A 15,313-nucleotide genomic window follows, 5' to 3' on the forward strand; every position below is an offset into this window, starting at 1 on the left:
GGTGGAGATTATAACAGAACATGGCCAAGATGTTCAAATGTTCATAAATGACCAGCATGGTCAAATAATAATAATCACAGTAGTTGTCGAGGGTGCAGCAAGTCAGCACCTCAGGAGTAAATGTCAGTTGGCTTTTCATAGCCGATCATTAAGAGTATCTCTACCGCTCCTGCTGTCTCTAGAGTTGAAAACAGCAGGTCTGGGACAGGTAGCACGTCCGGTGAACAAAAACAAATAGCTCATAAAGGCTTCATAATTCATAAAGGTCATGTTAACTGAATTATATTATCTTGTAGAACAAAATGTATAAGATCTCGAAAGCCTGATCTCATAACTTATTTTCGGTGTTTAACCCAAAACCCTATTCTTTCCCCATTAAGTTTCCACATTAATGGCTAAATGAACCAGAGGTAAGTAATTTCAAGTTTTTGGGACTACAAGCTGGATCGTTCTATTATGTTTACCTTTGTTCAAAGGAAGGAAGCAAAGTCTCCTACCTTGGAAATGCAAACTCTAGGCCAAACCCTTCCCATCCACTAATTTCACCCATGTTTATCAAAAAGCACATTTTTGTTTTCATTAATTGTTATGATACAGACAATTTTTACTTTTGGTTATGGAATCTGTTTACATCACAGGAGGCTGCTGAGGGGAGGACAGCTCATAATAATGGCTGGAATGGCGCGAATTGAATGGCATCAAACACATGGAAACCATGTGTTTTTGTGTTGGATGTATTTGATAGCGTTCCACTACAGCCATTATCACGAGCCCATCCTCCTCAATAAAAGGTTCCACCAACCTTCTGTGATCCACACATGCATTTGAAAATCACCGCACCAGTTCACACAGCGCCTTAGAAACCCACTGAAGAAGACGCATCGCCTTCGCCCAATCCTTATTAGTCCAAATAATCATTGAAGAAATCCCCAAACCAGGAACTACTGCTGCTCGTAATCACATAATTCTACGTGAGTTTTGAAAGAGTCTCGTTGTTTCACCTGTCCACGAGAGATTAGACATATTGCAATCTGAATGAACAGAGAATCGATAGTTCAGTCACATGAATACAAATAAGTTTGGCTTACCCCAAGAAGGCACATTTTTAACTCTCTGCGCCATATCGATCTCCAAATTAATAGAACGTTAATGAACATTCCAACCACGTGACTGATTGCTAGCTAGCAGATGTTTCAGTTACTGGCAAATAACTTAACTTCATAAAATAACATACCGCTCGAAACAAATACAAAGTAAGTCCTCAACTTGGGAACGTTAATACTCATTGATATAATTTGCCATATGTTGATTAATGTAGCTAAGAAGGTATAAAATAGTACCGCATCGACTCCATCTTGAACTACGATCCAATGTGTCACGTGACAGTTATGTTTATTTTTGGTTTGGAAATATAGCAATGAAGCCATTATGTTCGTTGCAATAATCATGAAGTAGATTCCGTCACAAATTAAATTATTGTTGATGAACACACACAAAAAAAACATCAGGAAGTACTTTCAGGAAGTAGTTTTGCTTACGTTGAGTGACAGCCCACACGGTAGCTCGTCGAGCAGATAATCAAGATGGCAGGTAATGTGGCTGTCATAATAACATCTATTCGAAACTTGAACAAAATAGTTGTTGTAAAAATAAGTATTTTCTGAAAAGTTTCATGTATTGGCATCTCATTTCTGGTTGTGTGTGTTGTTTTCGATCAATTACAATACCTTGGCAGCAAGCTGGGTTTTTATGCGAAAATGCTAGCTCGTTAGCTATAGCTAACTGTTAGCTAATGTCGGCTAACTCTGCTTTCTAGCTAGCCAGTTCTAGTATTTCTAACTGTATGCTTGTTGTTGACAACACTGACACTGCAAATGTTGTTTCTAGGTATTGGTTGTAGCTATAATGTATTTTGTATTAGGTCTACCTACTAACTAGGTAGGTAGCCGATGTTAGCTAACCTTAGTTAAATATGTCAGGTAGATTTGCTTTCAAGCCTAAGCTAGTTATCTACGTTAGCCGGTTGACCTAGCAAGCTAGCCTCTACGCCGATATCTTTGCATGCCAAATCCAGCTCAAAACCAAAACAAAGACCTATAGTAACGTTAGCTAGCAAGTTACCTTGTGATTTGGCAACCTTATATACAGTAGCTTGCTAGCAATGTTAACGTGTGTTCGATCATTTCCTTGGCTGAAACCGCATAAACAAGAGTTGTTATGGGACGGATTTGTTTTTTAGTTTAGTTATATATAGAATTAGCCCAGAAATGTCCCTATGTTATATTTTGGCAGCTAGCCACTGCACTCTGTGGTCTTACTTATTACCACTGGATTAGGCTAAAGTTAGCTAGCTAGGTGTCTCCTTGGCTTCAACCAGATCAAATGTATTAACTAGCTAACGTTAGATCATTGAGGCACTTGGCCATTTTCTCCGACATAGTAACAGTTGACGTATTAGCCAACCCTCTGATCCCCAGGGAGCGATGTAACTATATAATGACTGACGGTATGTTGATAACATATTTGTAAAAGCAGTACTCTACACCATTCCATTTTGCAGGTCTGTCTTTATATTTTGAAGATGGTCATGATGATTTGGATGACTGTGAGTATTCCCCCTCCATCAATATGTTTCAAACGCCATGTTCAATTCTTGTGTAGTTCATGTAGAAAGAGTTACTGAGACTAGGAAACATATGATGCAGGCTGTTCTGACACCTTCCACAGTTTGAAGCTTTAGGGAGCCTGCACTTTCCGGTTGACCCTGTTCATCCACATGAAGTGTAACACTTAACAGTCACCCCCTAATATTATATGTCAGATGCCTCCCCCTGGGTTCAGGCGAGCTATTATTAGCAATATAGACCATATATTCCTCTTGTTTAGGGCAATTAAACATCATACTAGACCCCCTTACGCAGGGCTTTCACATAGCCTACCAATTTTGTAACTGAAATACAGTGGTCACTTTTTCACTTGCTTACTCAGGTTAAAATTCTTACTACTTGTGTCCGAATCACTTCAAAGCTCACTTATACCAATATGATAATTGCAACACAGAGCTTATTTTGACAGCAGTAGTTCCTTGTTTAAATTAATGTACTTATTTACCTGATCTCCTCACTCACTAACTTAATCTCAAACAATTCTGATTGATTGATTCTGAATTTGTGATTTTCAACCTGGACAGTTGGGTTCGATGACTATGGATCAGAGTGTGACGGAATTCGGATCACAGCTTTCCTGGATGCAGGGCAGGACAATCTCACCCCCCTGGGGAGACTAGAAAAATATGCCTTCAGTGAAAACGTCTTCAACAGGTAAGACTGAATATGATGACGCACTTGGATACATGCCACAGGGAAGCAATAGGAAATATTTAGAGATAATGTGATGTTCAAGATGACTGCCATTTGTTTTTGCAATGTTTGACTGCAATATAGTGTTGACTGAAAAGTTCTAGTTCTATGTGTTCTTGTGAATTCAACAGACCTGCGTTCATGGCTTGGCATGGCGAGAATGTAACAAATTATGTCGGGGCGTTAGTGAATGGGCTGAGTAAAGGCCGGGCATTCGGTACTGCCAGGTCTCTCACTCACACTGCATCAAGACATGAACTTGTTAGGGACCACTCTTGTTAAGACGGGCCTGGTTTGACCTAAGTGTTTCTGATGTGGGTTCTTGCTTTCTGCCCATTGAAAGATAAAAGCTTGCCAGATGCCATCAGTGGTTTTAAAGACCTCAGTGTGTGCTTTTGGCATAGCTTGTGCACATCGCCTCTGCAAACCTTTAACAGCACCCCATCAACAGCCCTACATTGCCCCCAGTTGAATTCAACTCATGGAAAGGTTGTTTTCATGCTCTGCTTGTTGAGTTCAAGTCCTCAGTCGGGTGATTTCCAAGTTTGTCAGTTATGGGCCATTATGCAGCTTTGGCTAGATGTTGGCACAGACATTAACTTGGGGCTTGTGTTGCTTTCTAGGCAGATCGTGGCACGCGGGCTGCTTGATGTGCTTCGAGAGTTCAGTGACAATGAGAATGACTTTATTAGTGTCATGGAGACAGTTGCCCGAATGTCAGAAGACGGAGGTAGATGTTATTTTTTAAAAATCTGTCCCTCATATTATCTCATTATTTTACAATTATGTAATTTGTTTGTGAGATTGGGGTCAATTCCATTCCAATTGCGGTCACTGGAATTGGACATGGAAGGTTAGCTATCAATTGGAGTGCAATTGAATCATTTAATTGACATTTACATGTCTGAATTGATCCCCAAATTGTCATTTATGACCCCAACCCCTGAATTGACCCCAAACCCCTAATACAAAATAAATTGTATTGTTAGGACTTTTTTTATGCATGTTTGTGATCATCATCTCCCTATGTGTGTGTCTGTGTCATCTTCGTGCATGTGCATGTCCTCAGAGCCCACAGTGCGCGCCGAGCTGATGGAGCAGGTGCCCAACATCGCCATGTTCCTGCACGAGAGCCAGCCCAACTTCCCAGCAGCCTTCTCCAGATACCTAGTGCCCATCGTGGTGCGCTATCTCACAGACCCCAATAACCAGGTAGGAACAAATGACTCCCACTCTAACTGCAAACGATGGACCACAACAAAATGTTGATATTATCTTAAGCAGTTAAGACATTTCTGGATCCCTGTTCCTGTCATTTGTGTTTTTGGATTATTAAAGGTTGATTGTTAGGGCTAAATGTAATTCAACAAGTTAAACGCAACATGCAAGAATATCAAAGATTTTACAGAATTACAGTTCATATGAGGAAATCAGTCAAAATGAAATACATTCATAAGGCCTTAATCTATGGATTTCACATGACTGGGAATACAGATCTGCATCTGCAAATAATACCTTTTTTGCACTATTGGTTTGAGCCTGTAAGTAAGCATTCCACTGTAAGGTCTACACCTGTTGTATTCGGCGCACGTGACAAATTAACTTTGAGTTGATCTGTTGGTCACAAATACCCTAAAAGTAAAGGGTCTCAGGATCTCGTCACAGTATTTCTGTGCATTCAAATTGACATCGATAAAATGCATTTATTCGTTTTCCATAGCTTATGCCTGCCCTTAACATAACCACACAGCCACCATGGAGCACTCTGTTCACAACGTTGGACATACTGCCAAATAATCTAAAATGATGTTGGAGGAGGGTTATGGTAGAGAAATGAATGTTCAATACTCTGGCAACAGCTCTGGTGGTCATTCCTGCAGTCAGCATGTCAATTGCACACTCCCTCAAAACTTGAGACATCTTTGGCATTTGCACATTTTAGAGTGGCCGTTTATTGTCCCCAGCACAAGGGTAATGATCATGCTGTTTAATCAGCTTCTTGATATGCCACACCTGTCAGGTGGATGGATTAACTTGGCAAAGGAGTAATGTTCACTAACAGGGATGTAAACAAATTTTTGCACAACATTTGAGCAAAATAAGCTTTTTGTGCGTATGGAGAATTTCTGGCATCTTTTTGTTCAGCTCATGAAACATGGGACCAACACTTTATATTTTTTTCAGTGTAGTTAATGTTCGTTTTTAACTTGTTAGCATTTAGCAAACAGTGTCTGGCATTTTGCTATTAGTTTGTGCTAATTTTGTTAGCATTATAGAAATAGAGGCCCAATGGTTCTTTTAGCTCCCCTTGTGTGCTATGCCGGTAATACCGTAAATGCTGGAATAAGAGAACGACGGAATGACAATATGAAAATCTGCATACAGTCCAAGCCTAGAAACAAATGTGTGCAGTACAATAACCGCTAGCCCGGAACTGTCTGGATTTCCAGGCTCAACAAACACTTTATTGTAAAGATGTCTGTACTGACAGATGTTGTCTTTTCCCTAAGGTGCGGAAGACCAGTCAGGCGGCCCTGCTAGTGCTGTTAGAGCAGGGGCTCATCTGCAAGGGCGACATGGAGACCAAAGTGTGTCCTGTTTTACTAGATCTCACCGAACCCAGCAGCGACGATGACTACAAGATAGAGGCCGTCGCGGTAAGATTGCTTTGGGTTTATTGATTCAAGCTCACATTTTGATTTAGTTCACTGAAACTGAAGAAATGCAGAATTTACTTTAATTAAATGTAATGTAAAATGCACTCGGAGCGCAACCAGAACCACTAATCTTGCCAGTATCCATTGATCATTGTTTGTAATCCCTGTTTGTCTTTATGTCCTGTAGTCTGTTACCATGTTTTTCTTTAAGTGTGTGTTTTTCCCCCTAACTTTGATAAAGATATACCGAGCAAAAAGACATACAGGGTATAAAGATGAAAGATGAGTGGTTCTGAGCCATAATACCAAAAACAAATGTAAAAACAAAAAGGATATAGGCTGATCTCAAGAAAGAGGATAGTTGTTAGTGGACCCTAGCCAAAATATTTAGGTCAATATGAGATCAATACAGCTGCAGTGGATGGGCAGTGGCTAGGCAAGTCTGCATTAATCCATGGTCACTAGCAGTACCATATGTGTTATAGAGGCTTTTATTTTTTTTTGTAACCTTGACAAGTTCAATAGTGTTGTTTTTTTAGAACCAAGCAATGTGCATCCTTTATGCTTAGAACCATAGGTTGAAGTTGACACTAAATGCTGATCTTTGGTCAGTTTTAGTAATTTCCCACTAATGGTTAAGGTTAGGATTGGGGAAGGGAGATCTCTACCTAGGGAAGACTTCATCCTCGAGCTCCTGTGGATTCCGTTACAATAGCATTGATTCCCGTGTCCTCTTCTCTCTCCTTGTTCTGTAGATCATGTGTAAGCTGGTAACCATGCTGAGCAAAGACACAGTGGAGCACCTGCTGCTGCTGCGCTTCTGTGAGCTGTGCAGTGATGCCAGGCTCTTCCAAGTCCGCAAGGTGAACACACACACTTCTCTGTATCCAACTTGACCCCACAGAAAACATGCTCCCACATTACATCACACTTTTGACAATAAACATTGCACACTGTTTATGGTAGTCGACAAAGGATTGTGTTTCCCATCTCGATTCATCCAACATTTTTCACAAACTGAATCATTGCAGTTGCCCAAGAATGTGATTCAGTATGAAGGCCTACAGTAATGTTGTTTTCTGTTTGGAATTTTAATCCTCTCGTGAAGTTGGTGCCAGTTGGGAAGTTGTATTTGGGTGTAGGAAAGGGAGGATTTTATTTGAACCCCTGTGGATTTCCCTGAGTTTGTGATGCCTGTAATGTGCCTCAAAGACTGTCCCCCAATGATGCCCACTTTGTACTGTTGTATTGGAATAAGACTGACATGCATAAACATTTTATTGGATAAAACATTCAGCAAAAAATGTCTGGTACTCCAGAATTTGTGAGCCACATTAAAGGTTACATGAACAACTTTTTTTTATTATTACTCTTTTCCTTCAGGTTTGTGCAGCCAATTTCGGAGAGTTCTGTTCCATTGTGGGTCAGGATGCCACAGAGAAACTACTGGTGAGAAACATTTGAAAAAAATGTCACTAGAATGTTTGTTTATTTTGTCCTCACAATCTCAAAGATATGTACATGTCTATCATTACACAACATACTGTTGTGGTATTGGTCGTAAACTACTGGTGGTTTTACCGCCATTGTGTTTTTCACATTCCTTAAAGGAAAATTCCACCCAAAAAACTATCTTGGTATTTGTTTCATTAGCCCATTGTTGACCATAGTCCCAAAATGTTTTTCTTACGTTAACAATAGGCTGATGAAACCAATACCAAGAGTTTTCCTTTAACATATGTTCATTGGGACACATCGTAGCAAAAAGTTAACAGCTAAAATATATTTGAATTTCACTCTGTTGTAGTTAGGGAAGTGGGGTATATTCATTAAGAGCCTAATGGAAGCCAACTGGATGAAACGGGGAGGGATCTACCTGAATTTGTCCGATGAGAAACTTGTTTGCTACAGTCTCCACTAATGAATACATCCCTGGTATTATCATTATCTTTTGTCACCAGATGTCCAAGTTCTTTGACCTGTGCTCGGATAGCCTGTGGGGCATCCGGAAGGCGTGTGCAGAGTGCTTCATGATCGTCTCCAACTCCACCTCCCCAGGAGTGCGACGCACTAAACTGTCCCCCCTCTTCATCAGCCTCATCAGTGACCAGTCTCGCTGGGTAAGAGCCTACGCCAGACGCACACATATAAACACCATACTATTCTGATGATGTTTGTATGAAACATATTTTCTGCGAGAATGGCCTTAAATTACATTGATAAGTAATTCTCTTGATAATGAATTGATGGTGAACATCATAGAGATGCATATTAATTATGTGTGTGTTACTATGTTCTATTCAATGATGTGGTAAACATACTCTCTTGACCCTCCAGGTGCGCCAGGCTGCCTTTCAGTCTCTGGGACGCTTCATCTCCACCTTTGCCAACCCCTCCAGCACAGGCCTTTACTTCAAAGAGGACGGCACACTACTGGAGGTCCCCAGGTGTCCCTTTGACAGGTTAGGGTTAGGGTTTGACTCGGGGGCCGAAAACAATATTCAAAATGGACCATATTAGTCAAATGTAACAAAACTTGTGTGATTTTTTTTTATGTATAAAACAATGTTTGTAATTGAAAAGGAAAATTAAGGGGGCTCTCTGGTTGGCTCTCTGTTGCAGAGATTCCCCCCTCAGTATCGAGTCCTCCATGCGCTGCTCCTTCAACGGCCCCACAGAGAGACCCTCGCACCCACCCATCAACCAAGATGGCCGCTCCACCCCAACTCTAGAATGCATGTCCGGGGGAGACCGCAGGAGCGACTCCACACACACTCCTCCCCGAGGCCGACACGAAGTCCAGGAACGCAACAACAACCCTCCCACAAACAACGAGGAGACGGAACAAACGGACGAGAATTTTAACTCTTTCCACTACTGGAGGCCTCCGTTACCGGATATCAGCGAGGAGCTGGAGATGTTGAAGGACCAGGTTCCTCTGCAGAACCAGACGGCGGGAATTAAAGAGGGAGAGAAGGAGGAGATGGTGGTGCTAGAGGACGGGGAGATGGCTGGTCTGAAGCCAGTCACCAGCTCTCAGATCCAGAAGGTGTTGGACTGCCTCCAGCCCCACATGGATGACCCGGATGCACAAGGTGAGGGTTGAGGAAAGCATCTCTTCAAAGGTTTTTAATAAAGTAATTTTTTCATTATAATTTGTGCAATAATTAAGAACTGTGTTGAATGGTGACACAATGGGCTGGATATCATCCACCATCACAGCATTATTTGACTCAGTGATCTTAGTGGAACTGACAGCAATTTAGCAACATAAAATCATATACACCCCCAGGAAGAATGACGCCTTTAAATAATTTGAAGCAAGCACTTCAATATTGACATTTTCAGGTTTTCATACTATCATCGATTGTTTAGAAATGACGTAGAGTAAGGCATTTTTGAAAATTCTATAGCAATAGAGTGGGAGAGCGGCCGTGCGTTTGGATAGTTGATAGACACTGCAGTAAATAAAAACCAGGACTGGACTCTACACAGACCTATATGCAAATAAGCCATACAGGCCTACCATCATTCTCTTTGAACTGGACTGCGTGTTTACGGGCAGTAGCAACAGCGCGACTTTAGATCGTTAGAAAGCATTTGCCAAAAGCCACAAAATAAACCTGAAAGGATTTCTGCAAATATGTATATACCACAGGAGGCCTCCTACATTTGAGACAAGGCCCACAAATCTCCACCGCACGAGCCCAAGGGGACGTAACACCGGACAGGAAGATCACGTCGGTGACTCAACCCACTCAAGTGACGCACCCCTCCTAGGGACTGCATGGAAGAGCAATAGTAAGCCAGTGAGGCAGAATTCCAGTGGAGAGAGGAGCCGGCCAGGCAGAGACAGCAAGGGCACTTCGTTGCTCAAGTTCCTTGCCGTTCACTTTTTCATCCCTGGGCCAGACTACACTCAATCATAAGACTCACTGAAGAGATGAGTCTTCAATAAAGACTTAAAGGTTGAGACCGAGTCTGCGTCTCTCACATGGATAGGCAGAACATTCCATAAAAATGGAGCTCTGTAGGGGTTATAGGAGAACCCTGCCTCCAGCTGTTTGCTTAGAAATTCTAGGGACAATAAGGAGGCCTGCGTCTTGTGACCGTAGCGTACCTGTAGGTATGTATGGTAAGACTAAATCGGAGCGATGGGTAGTAGCAAGCCCATGTAATGCTTTGTAGGTTAGCAGTAACAGCCTTAACAGCACTGGTGTACAATAGTTTGAAGTCGGAAGTTTACATACACTTAAGTTGGAGTCATCAAAACTACTTTTTCAACCACTCCACAAATTTCGGTTAGGACATCTACTTTGCATGACACAAGTAATTTTTCCAACCATTGTTTAGACCGATTATTTCACTGTATCACAATTCCAGTGGATCAGAAGTTTACATACACTAAGTTGACTGTGCCTTTAAACCGCTTGGAAAATTCCAGAAAATTATGTCATGGCTTTAGATACATCTGATAGGCTAATTGACATCATTTGAGTCAATTGGAGGTGTACCTGTGGATGTATTTCAAGGCCTACCTTCAAACTCAGTGCCTCTTTGCTTGACATCATAGGAAAATCAAAAGAAATCAGCCCAGGAAGACCCCAGGGGAAAAAATGTAGACCTCCACAAGTCTGGTTCATCCTTGGGAGCAATTTCCAAATGCCTGAAGGTACCACGTTCATCTGTACAAATAAAAGTTTGCAAGTATAAACACCATGGGACCACGCATCCACCATACCACTCAGGAAGGAGATGTGTTCTGTCTCCTAGAGATGAACATACTTTGGTGCGAAAAGTGCAAATAAATCCCAGAACAACAGCAAAGGACCATGTGAAGATGCTGGAGGAAACAGGTACAAAAGTATCTATATCCACAGTAAAACAAGTCCTATATTGACATGACCTGAAAGGCCGCAACGCAAGGAAGAAGCCACTGCTCCAAAATCGCCATAAAAAAGCCAGACTACAGTTTGTAACTGGGGACAAAGATCGTACTTTTTGGAGAAATGTCCTCTGGTCTGATGAAACAAAAATAGAACTGTTTGGCCATGATGACCATTGTTATGTTTGGAGGAAAAAGGGGGATGCTTGCAAGCCAAAGAACACCATCCCAACTGTGAAGCACGGGGGTGGCAGCATCATGTTGTGTGGGTGCTTTGCTGCAGGAGGGACTGGTGCACTTCACAAAAAAGATGGCATCATGAGTTGGAAAATGATGTGGATATATTGAAGCAACATCTCAAGACATCAGTCAGGAAGTTAAAGCTTGGTTGCTAATGGGTCTTCCAAATGGACAATGACCCCAAGCATACTTCCAACGTTGTGGAAAAATGGCCTAAGGACAACAACGTCAAGGTATTGGATTGGCCATCACAAAGCCCTGACCTCAATCCTATAGAAATTGTGGGCAAAACTGAATAAGCATGTGCGAGCAAGGAGGCCTACAAACCTGACTCAGTTACAGCAGCTCTGTCAGGAGGAATGGGCCACAATTCACCCAATTTATTGTGGGAAGCTTGTGGAAGGCTACCCAAAACATTTGACCCATGTTAAACAATTTAAAGGCAATGCTACCAAATACTAATTGAGTGTATGTAAACTTCTGACCCACTTTGAATTTGATGAAAGAAAGAAATGCTGAAATAAATCACTCTTATTCTGACATTTCACATTCTTAAAATAAAGTGGTGATCCTAACTGACCTAAAACTGCATTTTTATTAGGATTAAATGTCAGGAATTGTGAAACACTTACACCTTAACCAAATAAGCTGAGTTTATGTAAACCTCCGACTTCAACTGTATGTTTATTTTTTTGGGGTTCTAGTTAGGATTCTTGCAGCCGTATTTATTTAGTGCTTTATCCGGGTAGCCGGAGAGTATAGCATTGCAGTAGTCTAATCTAGAAATGACAAAAACATGGATTAACTTTTCTGCATAATTTTGACCAAACGTTTGATTTTTGCAACGTTATGAAGACAGAAAAAAGCTGCCCTTGAAATGTTCTTGATATGTTTTCGTCAAAAGAGAGATTAGGGTCCAGAGTAACGCGGAGGTCCTTTTAGTTTTATTTGAGACGACTGTACAACCTTCAAGATTAATTGTCAGATCCAACAGCAGACCTCTGTTTTGTCCGAGTTTAAATGTAGAACATTTGCCGCCATCCACTTCCTTAAGTCTGAAACACAGGCTTCCAGGCTAGGCAATTTTGGGGCTTCACCATGTTTCATCGAAATGTACAGCTGTGTATCGTCCGCATAGCAGTGAAAGTTGACCTTGTGTTTCCGAATGACATCACCAAGAGGTAGAACATATTGTGAAAACAGTATTGCCACTAAAACGGAACCTTGAGGAACGCCGACACGTGCTATTGATTTGTCAGAGGACAAGCCATCCAGAGACTAACTGACATCTTTGCGACAGATAAGATCTAAACCAGGCAAGAACTTGTCAGTGTAGACCAATTTGGGATCTCTCCAATAGAATGTGGTGATCGATGGTCAAAAGCAGCACTAATGTCTGGAGCACGAGCACAGATATAGAGCCTTGGTATGGCACCATTAAAAGGTTATTTACGAGTGTAGTCTCAGTGCTATGATGGTCTAAAACCAGACTGAAGCATTTTGTATACAATGTCTTCAGGAAGGCAGTGAGTTGTTTTTTTGTGAACTTTTTTGTAAAATATTTGAAAGGGATGGGAAATTCGAAGGTACGTTGTTTTTGTTTTTTTAACATTTTCCAGGTCACGGTTTGGCCTTTTTAAGAGAGGCCTTATTACTGCCACTTTTAGTGAGTTTGGTACACATCAAGTGTGTAGGGAGCCATTTATTATGTTCCACATAGGAGGGCCAACCACAGGAAGTAGCTCTTTCAGTAGTTCGGTTGGAATAGGGTCCAGTATACAGCCTGAGGATTTATAGGCCATTGCCATTTTCATGAATGTGTCGAGATCTAGGATAAAACAATTAGTGTCTCCATTGATCCTAGATCCTGGCAGTTTTGTGCAGCCTCAGGACAACCGAGCTTTGGAGAAGTATGCCGATTCAAAGAGTAGCCCTTAATTTGCTTTCTAATGATCATGAACTTTTCATCAAAGAAGTTAATGAGTTCATCACTGCTGGAGTGAAAGCTTCCCTCTCATTGAATGCTGCTTTTTAGTTCAGTTTGCGACAGTATTGAATAAACATTTATGATGGTTCTTATTCTCCTCAATTCGTTTGGAAAAATATGATCGAGCAGCCGTGAGGGCTTTGATATTGCACGGTACTGGTCTTGCCAAGCTAGTCGGTAGACTTCCAGTTTGGTGGAGCGCCATTTCCGTTCAGATTTTCTGGATGCTTGCTTCGGGGCTCGGGTATTTTCTGTATAATTTTTAGGGGTGCGACTGCATCTAGGGTATTACGCAAGGTTAAATTTAGATCCTCGGTTTGGTGGTTTACCAATATTTGTACGTCCTTGGGTCTGGAAGGGCATCTATGAATCTTTGGGTTGTCCGAGAATTCATACCACGGCTTTTGATAATACTTGGGTGGGGTCTGAGCAGATTATTTGTTGCGATTGCAAACATAATAAGATGGGGGAGATAGTCCAGATTATGAGGAAAAACATTATGATCCACGATTTATTCCACTGGACAAAACTAGACCAGGCTATGACTGTGACAATGAGTAGGTCCAGAGACATGTTGGACAAAACCCATGGTGATGGCTCCGAAAGCCTTTTGGAGTGGGTCTGTGGACTATCCATGTGAATAATAAGGTCACCAAAATGTGAATTATCTGCCATGACTACAAGGTCCGATTAGCAATTCAGGGAACTCCGTGTGGAACGATGTATACGGCCCAGGAGGCCTGTAAACAGTAGCTATAAAAGTGACCTCTGACTGTTTCATCCTGACATCGTTGGTGCCGACGTGGAAAACAATATCCCTATAATCTCTACACTTGCCTGAAAGCAAGGCAAACAAACAAAATACTGCTCTGGTTAACACTATCTCACTGCCCCAGCCAACCTCGTCCTCTCCAGACCTCAGCAACCTTTGCGCACAGGAAGCAACCTTTTAAGAGTAAAGAAGAACGAGGACAGCAGGGAACAAGACAATAAAAAATAAACAGTGGTCTGTCATGTGGACGACACACGTCGGGGGCCACGCATATGAGAATGCGTGTCCACCGATCAATAGGACCAGATGCGTTCAGGAACAGGGCGCACGAGAGAGCAAGTCAGCAAAGACATTATCAGACCCCCTGCACATCGAGATGGAATGCCTGTAAAAAACAAACACCATCTCCTTATCCTAGGGTTAGGACACATCATAAACCTCAAGGTAAGAGGGTTATGGTCGGTGTAGACCACAATAGGTACTACACCCGAGCTGATGGTTAAACTTCTTGGAAAAGAAACTAACAGGCCTCGCAACACCAGACACATCTGCTTGCAGCAGGACTGCACCTGCCCCCACGTGACTCGCATCCACCTGCAAGGTGAATGACAAATCCATGCGAGGCGCAGCCAGCACCGGAGTTGAGGTAAGCAACCTCTTTGCATCCTCAAAAGCCTGTTGACAGAGGGGAGACCAGACGTAAACCGCATTAGTCGCTCCCCTGACAGATTTGTTGAAACATATGGTAGAGAAGTTCCTATAGAAACCACGGTAATAACCAATCATTCCCAAGAAAAGCATCAGTTCCTTTTTAGTAGTTGGTGGTGGAAAAGCATCAATAGCTACCACTTTAGCCCGAACAGAATACACTTCACCCTGCCCAACCACCTTACTCACATTTAGCCAGATCAATAGTGAGGCGACCCTTAGTCGAACAAGGCTTGAATACGGGACAGATGCTCCTCCCAGCTATCTGCGTAAACCATTATCTAGTCCAGAAACCAGCACAACCCTGTTCATAAGGTGTTGAAAAGAGGCATGTGCATTACGCAGGCCAAAACTCATAACTGAATAAGAGTACAGACTGGAGGGGGTAGTAAAGGCAGAGATTTCACGTGCCTACTCATCGGTGGCACCTGCCAATAGCCCTTTAACAGGTCAAACTTGCTCAAACTTTGTTTCTCCGACCTGATCAATGCAGTCCTCCATCCGAGGAAGAGGAAATTAATCTGGCTTTGTGACACTGTTTACCTTACGATAGTCCGTACAACATCTGTTTGTCCCATCCGGTTTACTGACCGAGATACAGGGAGACACCCAGCTGGAGAAAGAAGGCTCTGCAATATCACTCTCCAGCATGTATCTGATCTCAGCATCAAAACAATGCAGTTTCTCTGAAGAAACTATAGAACC

The 15,313-nt window shown here is 42.1% G+C and overlaps 2 protein-coding genes across 5 annotated transcripts in view; one reads left to right on the forward strand and one right to left on the reverse strand.

Moving 5' to 3' along the window:
- The window catches only part of LOC112267005 (ras-related protein Rab-22A), a 32,906-nt gene extending 31,511 nt beyond the window's left edge, over window positions 1-1,395 (reverse strand). The window contains exon 1 of one of the 4 annotated variants that reach the window (XM_042300926.1): window positions 1,089-1,395. Coding sequence is in view for 3 of the 4 variants with exons in the window: in XM_024444997.2 (XP_024300765.1) it covers window positions 1,089-1,122 (34 nt within the window). In the remaining variant the exon portion in view is untranslated. The other 3 variants (XM_024444997.2, XM_042300908.1, XM_024445007.2) reach the window with 3 other exon arrangements.
- Window positions 1,396-1,444: 49 nt separating this feature from the next.
- LOC112266994 (serine/threonine-protein phosphatase 4 regulatory subunit 1) overlaps window positions 1,445-15,313 on the forward strand; it is a 42,926-nt gene continuing 29,057 nt past the window's right edge. Inside the window, exons 1-11 of the mRNA XM_024444988.2 lie at window positions 1,445-1,590; window positions 2,561-2,605; window positions 3,191-3,320; window positions 3,983-4,089; window positions 4,429-4,571; window positions 5,870-6,016; window positions 6,772-6,879; window positions 7,400-7,465; window positions 7,978-8,136; window positions 8,354-8,478; window positions 8,639-9,111. Coding sequence (XP_024300756.2) covers window positions 1,584-1,590; window positions 2,561-2,605; window positions 3,191-3,320; window positions 3,983-4,089; window positions 4,429-4,571; window positions 5,870-6,016; window positions 6,772-6,879; window positions 7,400-7,465; window positions 7,978-8,136; window positions 8,354-8,478; window positions 8,639-9,111 — 1,510 coding nt within the window. The 5' untranslated portion in view covers window positions 1,445-1,583. The remainder of the gene's footprint in view (window positions 1,591-2,560; window positions 2,606-3,190; window positions 3,321-3,982; window positions 4,090-4,428; window positions 4,572-5,869; window positions 6,017-6,771; window positions 6,880-7,399; window positions 7,466-7,977; window positions 8,137-8,353; window positions 8,479-8,638; window positions 9,112-15,313) is intronic.

Source organism: Oncorhynchus tshawytscha, linkage group LG02, assembly GCF_018296145.1.
Source record: "Oncorhynchus tshawytscha isolate Ot180627B linkage group LG02, Otsh_v2.0, whole genome shotgun sequence".
NCBI lineage: Eukaryota > Metazoa > Chordata > Actinopteri > Salmoniformes > Salmonidae > Oncorhynchus > Oncorhynchus tshawytscha.